Source organism: Oncorhynchus tshawytscha, linkage group LG04 (genome assembly GCF_018296145.1).
Source record: "Oncorhynchus tshawytscha isolate Ot180627B linkage group LG04, Otsh_v2.0, whole genome shotgun sequence".
NCBI classification, from domain to species: Eukaryota; Metazoa; Chordata; class Actinopteri; order Salmoniformes; family Salmonidae; genus Oncorhynchus; species Oncorhynchus tshawytscha.
Window position 1 is genome coordinate 62,539,403 of NC_056432.1, and position 18,449 is coordinate 62,557,851.

General features: G+C 43.0%; 1 protein-coding gene across 1 annotated transcript in view; it reads left to right on the forward strand.

Moving 5' to 3' along the window:
* The window catches only part of LOC112249148 (polypeptide N-acetylgalactosaminyltransferase 18), an 82,979-nt gene that overhangs the window by 30,046 nt on the left and 34,484 nt on the right, over positions 1–18,449 (forward strand). The window contains exons 2-3 of the mRNA XM_024418825.1: positions 10,727–10,922; positions 11,673–11,839. Of these exons, the coding sequence (XP_024274593.1) occupies positions 10,727–10,922; positions 11,673–11,839 (363 nt within the window). The remainder of the gene's footprint in view (positions 1–10,726; positions 10,923–11,672; positions 11,840–18,449) is intronic.

Genomic DNA, 18,449 nt, shown 5'->3' on the forward strand with positions numbered 1-18,449 from the left:
TCACTACTTTTATATCCTCGTTACTGTATGTAGCCTCACTACTTTTATATCCTCGTTACTGCATGTAGCCTCGTTACTGCATGTAGCCTCGCTACTGTTATTTTTCACCTTTTTACACTTTTTATTTCTTTACATTATTCACCTAATACCTTTTTTGCACTGTTGGTTAGAGCCTGTAAGTAAGCATTTCACTAATGTCTACACCTGTTTATTTCAGCGCACGTGAAAAACTTTGATTTGATTCTTCCTCCCCTACTCTCAGAGAAAGAACAATGTCAGGAAGATGTGTCAGCTGCTGATGTGTTCTAATGAGAGTGTGCCCCTTTTACAGACCCAGTCAGAGAACTTCATCAGTCTCCACTGGGGCCCAGTATGACAGAGTACACAGCCTCCCAACCTGTGAGCACGTTAATTGGCTATTTGCTGTAGAAATGTGCTTTCAAGCTAGCGGGCTCTGGCACCAACCAAACTACAGTCGTTGAGAGAGAAGTGATACAGTATGTCACGGCACTGAGCTGAGCCGTGTGGAGTTGGAGTGTAAGCTAATTGTGCATTTATTTTCACAGGAGAAGTCTTGTTCTGTGAAGATGTGAGTGGTAAAGGGCTTTGACTGTTGAAGAGGGGGGTTGATAGCTGGATTGGAGTTATGTAACCTTGTAGCATGAATAGATGATGAGCGGTAGAAGTAGCGGCTTGGTACACACAGGGAATAACAACAGTACTCCACCTCCTTATCCCACACATACTAGAGTTTTCCATGTCAATACATGATTATGCAGTACATTAAATTAGCAGCACCATTGGTTCTTTATTTAAGCATCAATTTAGCATGTCGAAGGTAATGTTTGTGTTCTGGTCCACGTTTTTTTTGGTAATAATTCCTGGCAGTGTGCATAAGCCAAAGTATTCCATCTGTCTGTCCACACGGTATGCTGACGCTGTTCAATGGGCCAGGTGCCCCTCTTGTTTCAGTAGCACACTAGTGTCTTTTCAACACCCCAGCTCACCTGAACACCTGCACAGCCAAACACTCATATTAAATGAAAAATCCACCAAATAACACGAATTCCTTTAATTGAGAGTGTTATTTAACATTTAATATGTACACATGTTTAATTTTGGTATTACAATAAGGTTGGTAGCAACATGGAAAATGGTTTTGGGAATCTGTTGTAGCTTAAGTTGACTACAAAATCCACAAATCAAATCACATTTTATACATCAGGTGTAGTCCTTACTGTCAAATGCTTAATTACAAGCCCTTAACCAACAATGCAGTTCAAGAAAGAGTTAAAATATTTACAAAATAAACTAAAGTAAAAAAGAAAAGTAACACTATACAATAACGAGGCTATATACAGGGGGCACTGGTCCCGAATCAATGTGTGGGGGTACAGGTTATTCAAGATAATTCGTCCATGTAGGTAGGGATAAAGTAACTATGCATAGATAATAAACAGTGAGTAGCAGTAGTGTAAAAACAAAGGAGGGGGGTGTCAATGTAAATAGTCTGGGTGGCCATTTAATTATTCAGCAGTTTTATGGCTTGGGGGTAGAAGCTGTTATGCAGCCTTTTGGACCTAGACTTGGCGCTCTGGTACCACCTGCCGTGTGCTAGCAGAGAGAACAATCAATGTAGCGCCTTACCGTCTGATGCCGAGCAGTTGGTCAGGATGCTCTCGATTGTACAGCTGTAGAACTTTTTTGGACGATCTGAGGTCCCATGCCAAACATTTTCAGTCTGCTGAGGGGGAAAAGGTGCTGGAGTTGTGCTTGGCCATGCAGTCGTGGGTGAGCAGGGAGTACATGAGGGGACTAAGCACGCACCTCCAGTGTTGAGGATCAGCGTGGCAGATGTGTTGTTACTTACCCTTACCACCTGAGAAGTCCAGGATCCAGTTGCGGAGGGAAGTGTTTAGTCCCAGGGTCCTTCGCTTAATGATGAGCATTGTGGGCACTATGGTGTTGAACACTGAGCTGTAGGTGTTCCTTTTGTCCAGGTGGGAAAGGGCAGTGTGGAGGAGTGCGATTTGAAATTGTGTCATCTGTTGGGGCGGTATGTGAATGGAGTGGATCTAGGTTTTCCGGGATGATGGTGTTGATGTGAGTCATGACCAGCCTTTCAAACGTGAGTGCTACAGGGTGTTAGTCATTTAGGCAGGTTCTTTGCTTTCGTGGGCACATGGACTATGGTGGTCTGCTTGAAACATGTAGGTATTAGACTCGGTCAAGGAGAGGTTAAAAATGTCAGTGAAGTCACTTGCCAGTGTGTGCGCACATCCTCTGAGTACACGTCTTGGTAATCCATCTGTCCCCGCGGCCTTGTGAATGTTGACATGTTTTAAAGGTCTTGCTCACATCAGCTACGGAGAGTGTGATCATACAGTCGTCTGGAACAGCTGGTGCTCTCATGCATGCTTCAGTGTTTCTTCCCCCGAAGCCAGCATAAAAGGCATTTAGCTCATCTGGTAGGCTCGCTTCGCTGGGCAGCTCGCAGCTGGATTTGCCTTTGTAGTCCGTAATAGTTTGCAAGCCCTGCCACATCCGACAAGTGTCAGAGCCGGTGTAGTAGGAATTCAATCTTAGTCCTATATTAACGCTTTGCCTGTATGAGGGTTTGTCTGTTTGATGGGTTGTCTGAGAGCATAGCGGGATTTCTTATAAGCGTCCGGATTAGTGTCCCTCTCCTCTGTGTGTAGAGTAAAGCAATGCAATGCTCTCTCTATGGACTGGCTGGTGGCTAGCTAGTTAGCAAACTACACACAATAATACCAAAGACAATATCAGCATGTAACGTAGCTAGTTAGCTGTAAAATTGCCAAAACAAATTACACTATCAATTTAGTCTACAATCGCATCATGTTCAACCTGCAGATCGATGTGCCTCACAGAGGTGGGTCAACATGTGCAGCAGCAGATATACTTTTGAGAAGATGGGAAACGTTGCCCATGCTATGTCAATGAGCAGCACGGTGCATTCTGGGTAATTCTGGGACAAGGAGCGCTCTCCTTCAAGGAGTGAATGGGAGTCTATTGGGCGCTAGCTCATAAACCCAACATTAGCACGAATTTTGGCAACAAGAAGTACATTATAAATATTTTCAGAGATGTGAAATTAATTTGTAATCTGTATAATCGTGTAGTTTTGGAATCATGCCATAAGGGACTTTGGAGGAAAATAGGCACATTTCTCGACATATACACTGACTTTGAGAAGGGATTGTGTGACCATTAGCTTAGCAACTGCGTGACACAGCATAACAACATGAGCACAATTGGTTGACAGTATGCTGGGTGGGGCATTATAAGGTCCATCATTCAATGGATCCCTGTCTATAATATCCCTGGCAACGGCAACATGCAATGCACCCTGGTCTAAAGAGGCAGACAAATAGGGAAAATGCCCTAAGCCCTCCATTAAATTACACATTTCTCGAGGTTGGAATATCGCAGAAATATGACCAATGGGTCATTCGAGAGAAGACATCCTCCAATTATGGCATCGGCTCGTGTTGAAATCTGAGGTGCGAAAACGTTTATCATAATCTAAAAGTCGTATTCCTATTAAGTTCTAGTGTGATAAACTCGCTCTCACTACAGTGTCTCGTCATACCGGATGGATTTCTGGGTAATAAAGTTACACACAAGGGCAATTTATGAGGGCCTAATGTGTGTACTGACGGTGTACATTTTCCTTCTTTTTTCTCGACAGGTAAAGATTTACAGTGTTTTTGTCAACACAACTTCGCCTCAGTGAGTTACATTGTGTGCAGGGCCTCACGTTGAAGGTGTCAAAGACAAACGGTTCCTGGTTGAAATATGTTCCCCCTGCGAGGCCACCGGGAGTTGTAATGTGATTTCTTCACTTTATCTCTCTTCATCATCTTCAGAGTACTCTTATCACAGTGATTTCATCAGATAGGATACTGTTAGTGTTTTGTGGGGAAAATGTAATTGAAAATGATGGCTTGATATGATAGCGTTAAAATATAATAATGATTTAATTGGGTTGGAAAGGGGGTTCATGTAAACCTTCAGTGTGTTTTCTTCCTTCTGTCTCTGCTGACCTCCCCTCACTCTGCTCGAGAGCAGCTTTAATCCATCATCATGTATATCATCTGATAGTGTTTGATATGGTGTCTCGTGGTACAGCAGCACAGATGAGAGCTGTTGAGTCTTAATTGCCTATTATACCCCAGACGAGACATTCATCTCACTGAACAACTGGGGGGAACAGTGATCGGCAGGCAAGAGCGGAGCTCTGGTGCAATATCTTATTGTTCTGAAATCCCTGTTTTCCCATAATACAGCAGAAATCCTCCCTCCGTACGGTTCGCCCTGGGTTGATTCTGTGTGTTCTGTCATGGAGGTTAGCATAGGGAACACGTTTTGCTTCAGCGTACAGACCTGCTCACTGTATCTAACTTTGTCTCCCTCTGCGGTGGACCTCCTTTTGTAAACCTTCCCCTCGCCTCTCGTTGCCATAATCCCTTCGCTATATTGTGCCGTTTGCCTTCCTGAACCAGGAATAAAGGCACTTTGTGTGTCCTGTTTCCCTCTTCATGTTGTCTCTCAGCCTTCCTCCTCTGTGGATGTGCCACAGTAAGCACATGGCCCTAACTGACTTGTCCCGATGTACACACAATGGAGCGCACTGACTGACTCACTTCACCAGGCTGGGCTGCTGCTGATAAGGTCTGGGCCTATGTTGCTGCTCTCTGTGTCTGGACCAGAGCCATCACAGTTTAAAGCAAAACCCCGCTGGGTCCCCCTTCCTGAGCCCTTCAGAACCCACCACATACACACAGACACACACTCCCACCCACAGAGAAACAAGCCAGGAGCGAGAGACCGGCAGGGTGTTTCTCTTCCTTTACAGGAGTTGCAGTTGTAGGCTACTTAAATGGAACCGCTCAGTATTTGCGATTTGCTATCAACATCATTGAGCCACCATCAGTCTACTTGTTAAAATGTAAATTCTGAAAACGCTTACTTGTATCTGTTTGTCCTGTACAACTGTGGTCCTTCCACTGTGTGCTTTAAATTCATGCCTTTAATAACTTTTATTGAGTACAACCACCAACTTCTTCCTCATTTGTGTTACTCATCACAGTGTGAATGCGCTTGGTAACTCAATGTTGTTGCTAGCAAATCGTGCGACATGCTATCAAAACTCAGCATTCCATAGCTAGACATGTATTGACATGCATCCTCCTTTCCTTCTACTCTCCCTCTTCTCCTACTGAAACATCAGTTTATCTGCTTCGTGTCATGTTTTTGAGATATACATTTCTTCTGCCTTCTACATTTTTTAACGTCTTGTTTTGATGCCAGAGTGCTATGAGTTGTTGAACTGTGATTGGGAACCGGCCGTGACCGGGAGGTCCGTGGGGCGACGCACAATTGGCCTAGCGTCATCTGGGTTTGGCCGGTAGGGAAATCCTTGTCTCATCGCGCACCAGCGGCGACTCTGGCGGGCCGGTCGCAGTGCGCGCTAACCAAGGTTGCTAGGTGCACGGTCCTCCGACAATTTGGTGTGGCTGGCTTCCGGGTTGGGTGGCGCTGTGTTAAGAAGTAGTGCGGCTTGGTTGGGTTGTGTATCGGAGGACGCATGACTTTCAACCTTCGTCTCTCCCGAGCCCGTACAGGAGTTGTAGCGATGAGACAAGATAGTAGCTACTAAACAATTGGATACCACGAAATTGGTGAGAAAAAGGGGTAAAAAAAGTGGGATAATATGACTAGCAATAAGCGTTTAGAAATATATGAATTCATTACACAGACTTGGTTCATAGTATCAAACTCAGTAACACTATCTTTTGTCTTTGAGGCGCTCATCACTGAATTGCTGTCCCATTTTTTTATTTTTTTTGTCAGAGCACTGAGCATGCAGTAGTTGAGTTCATCTACTGTGTTCAATGGGCATGAGAGGCTGCCTACATGTTTTAGGGGTTTCTGAGTTCTTGTCCCAACAAAAGAGCCTTTGGGATGACACACTGCCCAGACTAAGCCAGTACAAGTTGCCTAGGTTACCCTGTCTGCAAAACATCAACCCCCTTACCCAGCCGGGTCTCTAGGCTTCACTCCTGAGGAGAGTGTCTCAGAAGGCCTAATTAATCACCAACACAAGTGGTCACATGAATGAGCCTGGAGGCATGTTTGCTGGGATTGGCAGACTTTTAGAACCTCATCCCTGTCTGAGCCTAATCACGGTGTTCTTCTCCCATCAAGAATGGAGGCATTCCCTTGTTCATCAAAGCAAGCGAAATGTTCAATGCTGCATGTTTAACTTACGGTACACAGCTCCAGGCATTATAGTGCCCTCATCTAATATTGGCACCCTTGGTAAATAATAGCAAAACCTTTTTTTTATCCTCTTGGTCTTTCATTCAAAATATTCACAACAAATCTAACCTTTTTAATTAGTCAAATAATTGAAAGACAGAACATTCTTATCATAAAACAAATATTTTTCTCACTTTTGAAATATTTCCAAAAATTTCTATTTTGGTCTCATTTGACCATAGAACCGGGCCCATTGAAAGTTCCAGTAACGTTTGGTAAACTGTAGGCGCTTGGGTTTGTTTGACAGCACAGGCTTTTTATGGCAACCCTCCCAAACAACTTGTGGTTATGTAGGTAGCGTCAGAGACCTTCTGACCCCAAGACCCAACTAACTTCTACAATTATCCAGCTGCGATCCTTTTAGATTTTTTTGGGGCAACTCAAACCATCCTCCTCACTGTGTGTGGGTGGGGTCAATATAGACACACGTCCTCTTCCAGGCCGATTGTTAACATCTCCAATTGCTTTAAACTTCTTAATTATTGCCCTGATAGTGGACATTTTCAACCGTTTTCTTATAGCCATTTCCTGATTTGTGCAGCACCACAACCTTTGGTCTCACATCATTACTGTTCTCGGACCTTTCCCATAGTGATGAATGACTATGGGAACTTGGCCTGTGTGTCAACTTTATTTACACTACCGGTCAAAAGTTTGGACACACCTACTCATTCAAGGGTTTTTATTTATTTGTACTATTTCTTTTACATTGTAGAAGTGGTGAACACATCAAAACTATGAAACAACACAATGCCAAGTGTGCAAAGCTACTTGAAGAATCTAAAATATATTTTTATTTGTTTAACACTTTTGGTTACTACAGGATACCATTTGTGTTATTTCATAGTTTTGATGTCTTCAAGATTATTCTACAATGTAGAAAATAGTAAAAAATAAAGGAAAACCCTTGAATGAGTAGGTGTTCTAAAACCTTTTACAGGTAGTATATACCCCAATGACAGAGGGGGCGAGGGAAGAATGAATGAATTTTAAATGGACCGCCTGGAAATTTGTCATTTGTTCGTCCCACAGTTGTGTTTTCAGTCATCATGGAACCGCTGGTGTGTGTGTGTGCTTTGTATGCGCTACAGTCAATTATGATTACATTTCATATCTTGGCTAGAAGCCAACGCATCCGCAGACATCGAACACTATCCGACGATATCAAGTAAATCGAAAATTACAATGTATTACTGTTGATGGCAGGGAAAGTTGTATGAGCTAGCTAACATACAAAAAAATAAACATTACTTTTACAAAGTGTTTGCCATCGTGCATTCGTAGCAATTTCTAACTTTTTAAAAATGTATTTTTTACTTAACACTTGTATGTTGATTGTTTAATAATTAAAAGAAATTGGTAGACTTTTCTTAGCGAATGTACAATTATTGCAAATTGAATTATGGGCCGTTTCTGGCCCTGGAGTGAACAGAATTGTACACTCGCACACTTGATCTCAAACTAGGGCTGAGGGGCTTACATGCTGACCAACCCAGACGTGTGTGTGTGTGAACCATCGCACGCACGTTGATCTTGTTCACCCACACCAGAAGCGATCAGGGCACGCAGGTTGAAATATCAAAACAAACTCTGAACCAATTATATGAATTTGGGTAAGGTCAAAAAGCAATAAACATTTATGGCAATTTAGCTAGCTAGCTAATTTGTCCTGGCATAGAAATATTGTCTTATTTTAGCTAAAATGCACAAGGTCCTCTTCTCCGACAATTAATCCACAGATAAAACGGTAAACCGAATTAGTTTTTCGTCATCTCTCCTCCTTCCTTCAGGCTTCTTTTTCTTCTTTGGACTTTATATGGGGGTTGGCAACCAACTTCACAGCATTACTACAACCTACTGGAGTATGTTCCTAAGTTAATCTTTCAATCACCCACGTGGGTATATTCTCCTGAAAACCAATGAGGAGATGGCACGTGGGTATATGCTCCTAAAAACCAATGAGGATATGGGAGAGGCCGGACCTGCAGGCGTTGGGCGTCAGAAATAGAACCAATTTCTGTTTTAGTGCCTGGCCACGCAGATGCTCGCTGAGGCGCACGAGCAGTGTGGGTGCAATAATTTGAATAACATGTATGTGTACATTTTATTTTGCAATGCTCGCACACGCAACGCGAGCAGTGTCATCAACATGATGTGTTGCCAACTTCCCTTGCTTGGCTAATTGTTTGGACTGACAGCAAAGATGGCCACGGGGATTCCACCAAGGGCATAAGGCCAGGGTAAGTGGAGGAGGGGTGTGTCTTTTATGAGTTTGAAACGCAGTTAATAACTAGGTTGTTTGTTTCATAGGAAAGTCCAATGCCGCTCTGCACACTGACTCAAGTAATACGATTAAATGCTATACTTTCACTATAGCAGGCTAGCAAGGGCAGAGATGCTGCACTGATTTTATAAGGCAGCACTGTGTTCCTGATGGAGACCTTTACCTACAGATAGACAGACCATTGGAGGTACTGTTTTCTGTCTCTGGAAGTATACCATTCAATCTGAGGTAAACAATAATCAACCATCTGCTATGTTTATTTTGAGTTTTCGATAATTCATTAAAAGCACATTTCCTTCTGAATTTGTTGGATGTATAACTTTAGCATTACTTGTTAATGTTTATCTATTCTTGGTTTGGAAAACACATTTGATACCTGGAAAATAAATGGAAGTGTTTTTTTTCCCCCACTGTCAAGCTTAATTTTTGTTTTAACCAGTAACAGTGGGTTTCTGTGAAAGGGTAATGGTTCATTGTCACGCAGTCATCAAACAGATTCTCATAGTGCTGCTGTTTCAAGTCTAATTCTCACCCCATTTTTTTTTAAATGACCTCATGTTAGGGGAAATGTAATTTGTCTTGTCAAAGCAATTCTTTTAGCCTGCTGAGTTCATCTGGAAATAGCTGGAGGCAATCTAGATTCATTGGCCCCTTGACATTTTGTTTGGTTTCATGTTCTCATCTTTTTCTTTACAGTATGTTGTTACCCAGGTTTCTGAAGAAAGAAAACACTGTATAATAGTTAAATTTGCATATGAATTACCTTGTTTTTCTTCATGTAGTGCATCCTATCACATGCCCACATCTAACAGACCAGTTTTCATTCAGCCCAGGGACCTCCCTGACCCCTCAGTCTCAGCGTCCTGACCGGTGCTTCTGGAGCTGCTCTCCCTTACTGTTACAATGGCCGTGCACACTCTGCCTTGTTTTGTGTAGAGAAACCAATGACTACTCAGTGACATTCCCACCTCACCCTGTGTTACAAGGTATTGGCTAAACCCCTTAAACAAAGACTGTCCTCCTGCTAAACTTGAGCACCACTGTGGTCACCATGTGAGATGTGTATTTGACAAGAAATGGGAGACCTTGTAGGCTTAAGGTCATCACAGCAGCCAAAACAAAATGAACAGATTGAAAACCTACAGCTCTTCAGCTTGATTTTCTGCAGTTTTCTCTAGGATCATTCTGGATCCATTGAAAGCTCCTAGATAGACACACTACACTGAACCATCGTAACAACCTTTTCCACTGATCCCCTTTAAAGTAATTTATGATGTAGCGACATTCAAGATTTGCACAAATGTATTGAGTCTTTTTTTTTTTCCTTGTCTTCACAGCGATTCATAAATGTCATCGAGCTGTACAACAATGTCACATTCAAATCACACTGCAGCGTTCAGCATTACATTGCTTTCAGATGTATCCTTCTGTCCTCACTCTAATGTAGAATCCCTCCACACTGGGATTTAAAGGAACGGGTGCATTAAATGACAGCCCTGGGGCACTCGCAGTGTGGCTGTGAGAGTCATAGAGGAAGACGCAGGATCTATTTAAATTCAATTGGATTCCAGGAGTAAACACTGTAATCACACGTACCAACACCGAGTCTGTTTGACAGCTTTAATGTTTCACTTTATCACGCTCACTGGAGCCTTCATTTTTGTCGACTTGGTTAAATGTGTCTTTTGGTTTACAAACCCCTAGCCCGTGGCTGCGTTCTGCGAGGGCTCATCACAATGCTTGACTACATCTTTCTCAGTGACCATGGAAATCTATCTTGAAAAGCTGTATAAATGGATACAGTCTATTTTCTATCATTGTATACGAATATAATACTATACAATTATTTACTCAACATTCGGAACTGTATATTGATATGAGTATTGTTACTGCTTTCTAAGGTGTGATAGCTGTGTCGACATAAGCAGTGTAACATCAATTCATTTATTAATGTAAGAGCTCTACTAAGTGTTCGAAGGGCAGTTACACCTTGTTATTGAAGCATTCCTCTCACCCTCAGTAACAGGCAGGGTCTATATGTGGCTGGCTTATACAAATATTATATTTTTTTTTTCTCTCTCTCTCTGGCACCCACAGAAACCCCCCTGAAAGGAGAGGATGTTCTAGGAGACAAATCGTTTTCTGACTCGTCCCTGTTTGCCCACTGGGGTCAGGAGCTGAGCGCTGACAGCCGCAGGGTGGCCCTGAAGATGTTTCAGTACTACGGTTACAACGGCTACCTCAGCGACCGCCTCTCCCTGGACAGAGCCATCCCAGACCTCAGACCTGATGGGTACGCTGAACTATCTGAATAGAGCACAGAAAACCACTGAGAATATCACCCACTTAAACTTCTGCTGTCCCCCATCCAAGTCATACCAGTAGCCCAGGGGCTAACAGGACCTTCATATCCAGACTGTCTGATTTCACTATGGTCTGACTATAACACACTAGTTGTGATCGTTTTGGATACAGACTATACGGAAGAGCACACATTAGTCCCCACTTGTTTGACTGTAGAGAGCATAAAAAACAAAGCTGCCTAGTGGGTTTTCATGTTGAGAATATGCCTCTGCATTTGACTCAAGCCTTCACTGTTTTGACAGGCAACAGAGGAGGAAAGTGTTACTTCAAAACAGCGGGGTGCAATTTTATCTCCCATGATTACCAACTCTTGTCTACCCAGTAGGAGCATAAAAGACCCTCACTCCCCCTCTCTGTCTATCTGTGGTTCTCACACTATAAAGTTACATTGTGAAAAGTGTCATCTTATCCCATTGTTTGCTTCACAGATGCTTTTATCTGGATCACACTGAAATACACATTGTATTGTTGCTGTCACATCTGCTGTTGCATTTGGAGGTCTGCCAGGGACATTAACATAACAACCACCTCAACATTGAGACTACAAATTGCCGAAGTGTCTGAGAAACAGACAAATCTTTTTAATATAGCTAGAATGTTATTGCTATGAATGTCCACTTCTCTAAATCAGGTCCCTTCTTTCCACACTCTGCTCACAATAGGTCTGTTTTCTCCCCAGGTGTAAAAACATCACGTATCCATCTAACCTCCCTCAAGTTAGCATTGTGTTTATCTTTGTGAACGAGGCCTTGTCCGTCATCCTGCGTTCCATCCACTCTGCCATGCACAGGACCCCCTCCCACCTCCTCAAAGAGATCATCCTGGTTGATGACAACAGTGACAACGGTGAGCATCATTAGACTATAGAACTGAAATGACCCATGATGAAAGTGTATTGCAACCAAGTGTTTCTGAAGCAGCTGTAGCTTGCCCATATTTTGTTTGATTGCCTTTTCCTTTGAGAACTTGAGCAGTGGTACTTTTCTTTCGCTCTGGGCCTTGGCTCTGTTGGCCTCCAGTTTCTGTGGGAATCTTCTAGTCTTAGTAATTACCCCTTTGTTTCCTGTAGACTATCTCTAATCTAGCTCTTTAATGTCCTTAATTATGGGCTGTGCTCACTGGATTTAAAGGATAGGTGAAAGAATACTAATTAGCAGGAAAAGCAGGGAGATCTGCCTGATGGTAGATTACCATCCAAAGAGGTAATTTAAGTATTTTGAATTGTATTATGGCCTCCCAGCTGTGTGAGTCCACTGGTTCTGAGCTCTGCCTCAAACTGTGCCTGGTTTTTAAAACACCAGCTGATCCGATGGAGTCTCACCACAAGCACAGTCTTTTAAAACAGTGCAGCCGTATCGATGAGCGGCCTGTGTCTGTTACTAATGACCATCACACAGACTGGTGTGGAGGGGAAGGCTGATTAAAGATGAAGCCAGCTGTGAGATGTAGGCAAACCTCCTGCTGTTGTAGAGTTTGTGCAGGACGACATCACTAAAAGTCAATAATGCCAGCTATCAGTTGGTGCAGACTGCTGATTGGAAAGAATGCTGTTGGGTGGGTCAGTGGGTTGGGTCAGCCAGAAGAACCTCATACTCTCCCTGCTGGGATAAGAACTAATTTAAAGATATCCCTCTTTCCTTTTCTCCCTTGTCTCTTTTCTCCTCTATCCTGCTGTGCACTCAACCTCCTGCACCCTTCTGCTAATCCATAGGTACCTGAGGCACACTTTATTGCCTCTGCGAGTTGACAGCCTCCTGGGACAGTCCATTATTACCTGGGTATGGGGGGTAGGCTGAGTGCCCCTGTCTGGAGATGCCATCTGTTGAAGTGAGGTGAAATTCCAAAGGTTGTTGCCATCCTCTCTCAGCTCAAGTGGATTACCGTGTCCCATGGAGTCTTTGATTTTATCACGTAATTGGGAGGCAGAGAGCAGCCCCTGAGGTCCCTCAGGAAAGCTAGTCACGCTGTAACATTTTACTAATGGCATTGCAACCTGTTTGCCAGATAATTCTGTCAGATTCACTCTGATAGATTTACCCTTATCATTATCGTCATGATTTCTAATCTTCTCTCTACTAAACGTTGTCAGCCTGTTGACCCCTGGTGCTGCCGAGGTCGTTTCAGGGGGTCACCATCTAGCTGCGGTCCTCCAGCACCAGGAGCATCATAATGGGAATCTCTGTCTGCAGAGCGAGTTCACCTCCACCCAGCATTAGCATGCAGGAGACACTGACCGTTGAGGGGAAGAAGGGCCAATTTGCCTGGCTGATTGGATGATGTACCCTGCCTGAGGAAGACATGTCTCCATGCCACAGGGACTCTGACAGGTGTCCAATCATCTGACTGATTGGAGGAAGGTTCAAGATTTCATTGGAAGCCATGCAGGATTTGGATTGGCTGCCAATGACTCCTCAGTGTTTCAACATTGAGCTACACACTACTGTATTTACGGATAATTGTTAACAGCAGAACTTATATTGTTTGGCATGTTGTCAGTCCTTAGTTGAACCTGTGATCTTGTGTATTTCTCTGTATTCAAATTAGCATGAGGTCATCTGACAGGGTTGTATCACAGAGTGAGTTTCTAAATGATTATCATTACGAACAGGCAATGAGAGGTACATCCTAACAGACAGAGTAGAATATCTATGAGGGTGTCATGCCTTGTTATCCAGCTACTCTCCATTGTAGGGAGAAAGGCCTTATATCACAGGGCAAGAGCAAGAAGCATGAAGGAGGATCCATCTTTGTCCATCTACTCTCTCTGTCGCTCTCTGGTCCCTCATCTTCCCTCAGACTCCATACATCAGTCCTCTCTCGCACTCGCACTCTCTCGCTTTCTTTTCTCTTTCCCTCGGTCTGGGCGGAGTGACGAGGATTTGTTCATGTATTACATTCACAGCCCTGACAGAGTTGCCAACCCAGGCTCATTTTGAGTGATGGATGGCAGCCTCTGTCTCGCCAACTCCCAGCTTTTAGCTACAGAACATACAGAAACTTTGACTCAACAACAAGGATTGGGTCCATCCCCCCCTGGATTATAAACTCCTCAACTGTGCCCAATTTAGAAAGACACATTTGGAATATAGGAAATGGCTTAACAGTGAGTTCCAAAAGTATTGGGAGAGTGACAAATGTGTGGTTGTTTTGGCTCTGTACTCCAGTACTTTGGATTTTAAATAATACAATGACTATAAGGTTAAAGTGTCTGCTTTTATTTGAGGGTATTTTCATCAGCATACTAAACAAGCTGACAGTCTGCACTTTAACCTCACGGTCATTTTATAATTTCAAATCCAAAGTGCTGGAGTACAGAGCCAAAGCAACAACAGTCAGTCCCAATACTTTTGGAGCTCACTGTATATCATCACCTATTCATTATGCTTCAGGCTTAGGATCTTAATTTGAGCCAGTTTGCTACAGCAGGAAAATAATCCTGCAGCAACAGGAAATGTGAATTATGATGTGTATTGTAATTAATTGATCTTTTGTAGGGGTTAATACATTTTTCGTAAGAGAAAAATCAAGTCTGAAATTGAGGTGGAAATTACAAACTTAGTAGACTTTTTAAACCTCAACACGTTTTAAAGGAAAGTTATCCTGCGACAGGGTGATCAAATTAAGATCCCACATCTGTACTGTGCATTTGCTTTTATAGCAACCTATTATGTCCATGATTCTGCAGTTGTCTTCATTAGCTTTTTCCACAAATTTACAAAACAGAATATTTATCAAAGGAACTTTGAATCTATATGAAAAACACTTTGCACTTGATGACTTCACAAATTGAGAGGATGTTGCCGTTTTGCGCAGCTGGGTACTCCCACAGCTCTAACTGTAGGACTGTGCCTATTACATTCAAACATGAGAATTTCATAGGGAGCTTCAGTTAGGGTATCAGTCATAAAAGATTGATATTCTTGGTCATCAGCCGTTCCCATGGTAATGAACCTGTAACTCCATGTGCTTTATTATGATTCATTAGAAACCATTACACTTCATCATTATTCTTCTCAATTCACACACATCTGAATCTCTTAATTATTAATTGTATAAAACAAATGACTTAAGGCGGCTGATGAAACATCATCAGCACGTGCCCATAAGGTGCCTATTGCTTTCCTGAGGAGACTGATAAAGGGAATGATCTGAACAGAGAATGTCATTTAGCTACTCCCCATTCCATCACTGAACTGATATGTGCCACTCTGAAAGCATTAACACAATTTGTGAAACATCTAGCAGCTTGTAACCAACGCTCATTTTCTGAAATGGAACAGCCCCACCATTCACAGCACGTCCAGTTGGGCTATTGAACTTTCCCCAAAGATCGATGAGGGACAAATTTTGCTCAAGGATAAACAAAACGCTAGTGCGCTCAGCCAAAAAGAACAACTATTTCAAGGGCAAGGTGTTGTGCTTCAAGGCAGCAAACAAGGTTCTCTCAGAACACAATCTACTTGACCTGAACTGGGACTGCATGGTGCTGGAGTGGTTATTAGAAATACATGTACCATTGTATTATAAAATAATCTAATTCAGTCATGTACTTTTTCAAATTCTGCTGCATGTATTATATTTGCTGAAAAATGTATCTTAGGTCTAGTAGAGATCTCATGTGCTTTTTTTATTCAGTGAGATTCTATAGTACCTGGATGGGTACTGGGATAGGTCCCAGTACCTGGATGGGTACTGGGATAGGTCCCAGTACCTGGGAAACCTAATGAGAATGTGTGGTGGTTGTTAGATGTTTTAGTGAATGTTAGGAGAACATTCCCAGGATATTTCATCAAAAACATTTTGAATGAATGCTTTTGGGATGTTATCATCCGAATGTTCCCAGTTTGCTGGATCGCTACAAATGCTTTCTCAAAGGTTCTTCTGTCGGTGGAGCGCAATCCCCATAGCGTTGTGTTGTAATGTGTGTACTGACTGAAAAGGGAACCACCCAGAAATTGTAGGCAGGGAGGCCTTCTGTCCCTTTCTCTGTGGATCCATTAGTGTTTACAGTAAGTCATTACTCCCAGGTGGACTGTTTAGTATGGTGAAATGTGTGATTATTGGATTATGGCTGCCAGCCATACACAGCACAGTAGTTGTAGTGCTTAGGGGTCCCTCTGTTCCTGGCCTGTAGTCATACCATCTGGTGAACATTGTGAGAGATGACTGATAGCACGTCAGATGCAACCAAGCAGGTGCCTGGTGGTGGTGTGCAGAGTCATTTACCACATATTTCGACTTTATAATGATGCAGCAGAATGCTGAGACTTGAACAAGGGCACGTTGGAAGAGTATCTTCATACTGTAGGCATTTCTCTGGAAGTTTACACAACACAGCTCATTAAAGTGTATTTAATATTCTTTGTAATTGACTGAAATTAATCTGCTGCTGGCATTTCATCTGCTGCTATTCCCCAATGTGTGATTACTCTGAATGTAAAGATTTCCTGTCCTGTAGAGTGAATTGTAATGTTTCAGGTTAAGTCAGTGGTACCTCAAAGTTGTGTGGCTGCACAGTTACATGCTATACATGACGTCAGAGCTCAGGGTCTTTACAACTCATTATGGGTTTTGAATGACTACCGTTCTGAATTTGAGCTCCGCGGACGACAAATGTTTTTCTTCTCATTAACAAAAGTTGAAGGAGAGGCAGCGTGACAACATTTCAGTTGACATATTATTTATATTCACTTTTCAATTCACATCAGCAACGGAATGTCATGTGCCGCAAGAGTGTTTTTTTACCGTAAATATTCCTCTGAACTATCCCAGTAGACTATAGCCACAACCAGTATGCTTCAACTATGCAAGCAAGTTTCATCTTAACCAGATTACACGTTTGAAAACTGGAACCAAACCACATTATACTCTTGAATAAGGCAACAAGCATGTGCAGACAATAAGTTGGGCCAGTAACCGAAAGGCTGCTGGTTCAACTCCTCGAGCCGGTAAGGTGGAAAATGCAAGGCAGTTAACCCCCAGCAAAAACAGCTCCCCCGGGCACCGATGATGTGGACGTTGGTTAAGGCAACTCTTCACAGATGAAAGCCGGTTCACACTGAGCACGTGACCGAGTCTGGAGATGTCGTGGAGAACGTTCTGCTGCATGCAACATCCTCCAGCATGACCGGTTTGGCAGTGGGTCAGTCATGGTGTGGGGTGGCATTTCTTTGGGGGGCTGCACAGCCCTCCATGTGCTCGCCAGAGGTAGCCTGACTGCCATTAGGTACCGAGATGAGATCCTCAGACCCCTTGTGAGACCATATGCTGGTGCGGTTGGCCCTGGGTTCCTCCTAATGCAAGACAATGCTAGACCTCATGTGACTGGAGCGTGTCAGCAGTTCCTGCAAGAGGAAGGCATTGATGCTATGGACTGGCCCGCTCCTGTTCCCCAGACCTGAATCCAATTGAGCACATCTGGGACATCATGTCTCGCTCCATCCACCAACGCCATGTTTCACCACAGACTGTCCAGGAGTTGGCGAATGCTTTAGTCCATGTCTGGGAGGAGATCCCTCTGGAGACCATCCGCCACCTCATCAGGAGCATGCCCAGGCGTTGTAGGGAGGTCATACAGGCACGAGGAGGCCACACACACTACTGAGCCTCATTTTGACTTGTTTTAAGGACATTACATCAAAGTTGGATCAGCCCGTAGTGTGGTTTTCCACTTTAATTTTGAGTGTGACTCCAAATCCAGACCTCCATGGGTTGATCAATTTGATTTCCATTGATCATTTTTCTGTGAGTTTGTTGTCATCACATTCAACTCTGTAAAGAAAAAAGTATTTAATAAGAATATCTCATTCATTCAGATCTAGGATGTGTTATTTTAATGTTCCCTTTATTTTTTTGAGCAGTGTATATATGACGTTACCGCTTCGTTTTCCCTGACCAGCCCAGATTTAGGCTATCTGCAGCTGGTGGTGTTCTAGGCTGTAGTTGATAAGCATGAGTTGGAAAATCATGAGGCATATCAATGCATTTCTTTTTTGGGGTGGTGGGTATGGGGTCCATATAAAACAGCTCATCGCAACTCCCCAGTGAATTTGCTTATATAGTTTACTCACGTTTACAGTCATAATTTGCTTTTATTTATTTGTATGTATGTATGTATGTATGTATGTATGTATGTATGTATGTATGTATCGTCACTAAAGTCCCGGGTTCGAATCAAGGCTGTATCACATCTGGCCCTGATTGGGAGTCCCATAGTGCGGCGCATGATTGGCCCACTGTCGTTCGGGTTTGGCCGGGGTAGGCTGTCTTTGTAAATAAGTATATGTTCTTAACTGACTTGCCTAGTTAAATAAAGCTTAAATTTAAAAAAAATTGAATAAAAAATGTCTCTGCTTGACACTCACCATTAAGGAGATTGGGGGTAAGGCCCTGCTATAGACTAGTGTGCTGTCCAAGGGGTTTACTTGTACATCAAGCTGCCTCATGCTACAGAAAC